At 37.4% G+C, this 4,142-nt stretch overlaps 1 protein-coding gene across 1 annotated transcript; it reads left to right on the plus strand.

The window, feature by feature from the left end:
• The first annotated feature begins 1,622 nt into the window (after positions 1 to 1,622).
• On the plus strand, positions 1,623 to 3,248 carry rpl29 (ribosomal protein L29). Its single transcript, XM_019095184.2, has 4 exons — positions 1,623 to 1,705; positions 1,979 to 2,031; positions 2,171 to 2,235; positions 3,066 to 3,248. The coding sequence occupies exons 2-4, from the start codon at positions 1,995 to 1,997 to the stop codon at positions 3,156 to 3,158; spliced, it is 195 nt and encodes a 64-aa protein (XP_018950729.1). The 5' UTR covers positions 1,623 to 1,705; positions 1,979 to 1,994; the 3' UTR covers positions 3,159 to 3,248.
• Positions 3,249 to 4,142: the final 894 nt, after the last annotated feature.

A 4,142-nucleotide genomic window follows, 5' to 3' on the forward strand; every position in this document is an offset into this window, starting at 1 on the left:
GATGAGAACATTTGGGATCTAGTGGAAGAGTTATGGCCCCACAGGGAACCGTGTCCATTACAACAGCAAACTCTTGAGGAGTGACAGGAATATTATATCTATTCAACAACTCTGAATACCAATATACGTAACCATCAGAATGTGTTAACTGAGAAACCAGAATAATATTATTAATAATGACTCAATCAGAGAAAAACAATGATTTATTTTTATAAAGAATACCACCATTATTCCAAATAAAATAACCATGAGGACTAAAATTATGTTTATAAATTAGATGCCACACCAAAAGCACTTGTTTATGAAAATTCAATCATATAAGGGGCAATTTAGTGATATTGTAACTAACATGTAATAACCTTGGAGAAAACATTATTAGGAAGAATATTCCAAAATGAATCAGGGATCGTTAAGTGTTGTTTTAACAAATTATTTAAGGAGGCAAAATCTAGAAAAATTAAACCACCACGTTCATATTTACAGTCCAAAGTTTACATACTCCTTGCAGAATCTGTGAAATGTTAGTAATTTTACCAAAGTAAGAGGGATCATACAAAATGCATGTTATTGTTTATTTAGTACAGAACTGGATAAGATATTTCACATAAAAGATGTACATATAGTCCACAAGAGAAAATAATAGTTGAATTTATAGAAGTGACCCTGTTCAAAAGTTTTCATCCCCTTGATTCTTAATACTGTGTTGTGACCTGAACGATCCACAGCTGTGTCATTGTGTTCATGAGTTAAACTGCCTGCTGTTCTTCAGAAAAATCCTTCAGCTCCCACAAATTCTTTGTTTTTCCAGTATTTTTGTGTATTTGAACCCTTTCCAGCAGTGACTGTATGGTTTTGAGATCCATCTTTTCACACTGAGGACAACATACACAGCTATTACAGAAGGTTCACACGCTCACTGATGCTGAAGAAGATAAAACCATGCATTAAGAGCCGGGTGTGAAAACTTTTGAACAGAATGGAGATGTGTACATTCTTCTTATTTTGATTAAATATCATATAATGTTTTCAATTATTACTGCCCTTCAGAGGCTACAGAAGATACTTACATGTTTCCCAGAAGACAAAATAAGCTAAATTTACCCTGATCTTCAAATTCAACAAGTTTTCACCCACGGCTCTTAATGCAGCATTTTTTCCTAACAACTATCACTAAAACACACACACACACACACACACACACACACACAGAGCTGTGGATCATTCAGGTAATAACACTGTATTAAGAATCAAGGGGGTGTAAACTTTTGAACCTGATCATTTTTATAAATTCAACTATTATTTTCTCTTGTGAACAGATAAAATACAAAAAGATTAGAGAAGCTAGTGTTATTTTTTTCTTTAAAAAGAAAAGAAAAGAATAGAATAGAATTAGAATAGAGAGTGCTAGAGTTAGAGGGTCAACTAAAGATGGAAAAGATGTGTTTTGAGCTGATTCTTAAAGATGGTTAAGGACTCAGCTGGAAATAATTAATTAATTATTCACTTAAATACCATTACACAGTCCGGACCCTTTAAAAAAGCTACATGTATATTAAGGATTAAAAGTGAATACACATTTATATTTCTAAAACTGTGTGAATGCGTCGCGTTTTCTCGTACGTCACATCCGGCGAAGGGGTCGCTTATCTCCCACAGTGCCTCGCTGTCTCTCTCTCTTCCGGTTGTCGTGCGCTTCGTGTGGCAGGTACAGAGTATGTCTCCGTGTGAACGAAATCTGCTTTAATCCTCCAGAGATGGAGAGTGTTGTTGAATCTTGAGTTCAGGGCTGTGTTGAGCGAGGGTTAGCACGCAGCGCGCGAGCGGTATTAATGCCGAGCGCGCGCGGATGGTGTAGTAAACAGTGAACTAGCGGAGCGTCTGAAGCTTAGCTGCTAGCATGTTTCAGAAACAGTTTGATAACACTTGTGTGAACGCGATCTGTTGTGTTTTCTGACCGTGCTCTTCTTCCCTCCGTTAGCAGACAGCGATCAGAAATGGCCAAGTCGAAGAACCACACCACACACAACCAGTGTAAGTGTCCGCGGACCCCCCGCTGAGAGTGTGTGTGCATGTCGAGCTGATCTCTCTCTCTCTCTCTCTCTCTCTCTCTGTGTGTGTGTGTATGCTGTGGATGTCGAGCTGATCTCTCTCTCTCTCTCTGTGTGTGCAGCTCGTAAGTGGCACAGGAACGGCATCAAGAAGCCGAGGTCTCAGCGGTACGAGTCTCTGAAAGGGGTAAGAGCTGTGTTTCCTGTCTAAGTGTGTGAGGGATGCTCTCAGTCTGAGCTGAGATGATCTGTGCTGCTGATCAGGTCTTACTGTGACGATAACTGAGTTAGTATCACGCGCTGCATCCTAACCATACTTCTAAAGTATGTACTCGTATGAACTTCTCGTGCATTTTGGATGCTCGTTTACATGACTGGTGTTTTGGGGGTCTGAAAACTTTTGAACGTGTGTTTGCAGACACGTGGTGTTTTCTTTACAAACAATAGTGGGGTAACCATATCAAAATCTCCATATGATGATATCCCAATAGTAACACTGCTGGAAGATTACGGTTCATCAAATGAAATTAACTGATTAATAGCAAATTAGTGTTTATTTCTTGAATGAAAAATGACCAGCTTTTTTCCCATAAATAAGACGAGACAATAAGGTCAATAACCAATGACTGACTATATCAACATGCAATTTCTTTGATAAAAGGATGCATTTAAAAAAAAATCCCTTAGAGAATAATATATTATTGCAGACTGCTGACAGATCTGTCATTAGATCTCGACTGTATTGTTTGAGGTGTCACTTAACTGGTGTTGTTTTAATAGAGAAACACAGGCTGTTTGGAATTACTGGGAATTTATAATATTTTTGATTTGTTTACCAGGTTTCACGATGTAGACAGAAAGGGTGCATCAGTCTTTGATATTAATTTGTATAATAAATAGCCTGTCATAAATTAGTGCATTAGATGAGGTAAAATAAACCATGTACGAGTCTAACAAAAAAGTGCAATACCTGAAATGCAAAAGTAAATTTCTGAAATGACACGCGTGTTGTTTCAGGTGGACCCTAAGTTCCTGAGGAACATGCGCTTTGCCAAGAAGCACAACAAGAAGGGGAGGAAGACCATCGCCAAGAGAGAGGCGTCCAAATAGATGAGGAGAGACCCCAGAGAGTCGACGGTGTACAGATGTTCTCCAGAAAGACTTTATACCATCCACAATAAAGCCATGCTTTGACAAAAAGTGTGTCTGTCTCTTGATTGTTGCATGTAAACACACAGCGAGTGGAGTGTGGCGTTTCTGGAGGTTCGGTGATCATCTGATGCACCTGCGGAGTCTCATGTGAGATGTAATGATAATCACATTCTGCAGTTTCTTTACTGGAACTGCTCTCCATGAACACACGCATATGTTACATGCAGAAGTGTATGTTCACTCGCTCTCGTGTGCTTCCACACCCCCGTGACTCAGACCAGTTACACTAAACGAGGGTATTATGGTTGAAGGAAACTAAACATGTCACTATACAGGTCTAAAAAAAATAGAGTAACATTTGACTTGTTTTACAAAATAATCATGAAATATACACAATTGCATCACTACCTCTGGTGTGCATTATTTTTCTGATAAATCAATGACTGTTATTTTATGAAATGAAAATGTTATTTTAAAAAAAGCACTTGTGTAAAGGTAATTTTATCTTGCATTTCTGACGTTTTCTTGCGTTTGTGCATTTATTTCTTGCAAGTTCTTTGTCAAAAAAACGTTTATATCAATTCTATCTGTATAACTCACATTTGCTTGCTATAAAAATTGTGAGATAACACAATTGTGAGAAAAAAGATGCAATTACTATTTTTTTTTTTTTGTATTCAGTGGTGGAAAAGGGTTTATGTATCATCAGTTATTCCACACAATTACTACGGGAGAATCTTTATGCCTCAAAAATAATTGCTTTGTCACAAATGAGTCTGTATTTAACAATTTCTTTACATCTGGCTATGTTTATATGGGCCATTCTACAGAACTGGTCCAAAGTCAGTTGGAAAAGTGGTGTAATATTTTTATTTTTTTTTTTTAAATTTGTATTATTTCCAAAGAGTTGTGTTTTTAGCCGATTCTTTAAGATGGTTAAGG

Source organism: Cyprinus carpio, chromosome B11 (assembly GCF_018340385.1).
Source record: "Cyprinus carpio isolate SPL01 chromosome B11, ASM1834038v1, whole genome shotgun sequence".
In the NCBI taxonomy this organism is placed as follows: domain Eukaryota; kingdom Metazoa; phylum Chordata; class Actinopteri; order Cypriniformes; family Cyprinidae; genus Cyprinus; species Cyprinus carpio.

Coding starts and splice junctions, on each gene's coding strand:
- rpl29 (XM_019095184.2), top strand. CDS start 1,995: ATGGCCAAGTCGAAGAACCACACCACACACAACCAGT. Junction 2,032..2,170: donor CCACACCACACACAACCAGT/GTAAGTGTCCGC, acceptor CTGTGTGTGCAG/CTCGTAAGTGGCACAGGAAC. Junction 2,236..3,065: donor GGTACGAGTCTCTGAAAGGG/GTAAGAGCTGTG, acceptor GTGTTGTTTCAG/GTGGACCCTAAGTTCCTGAG.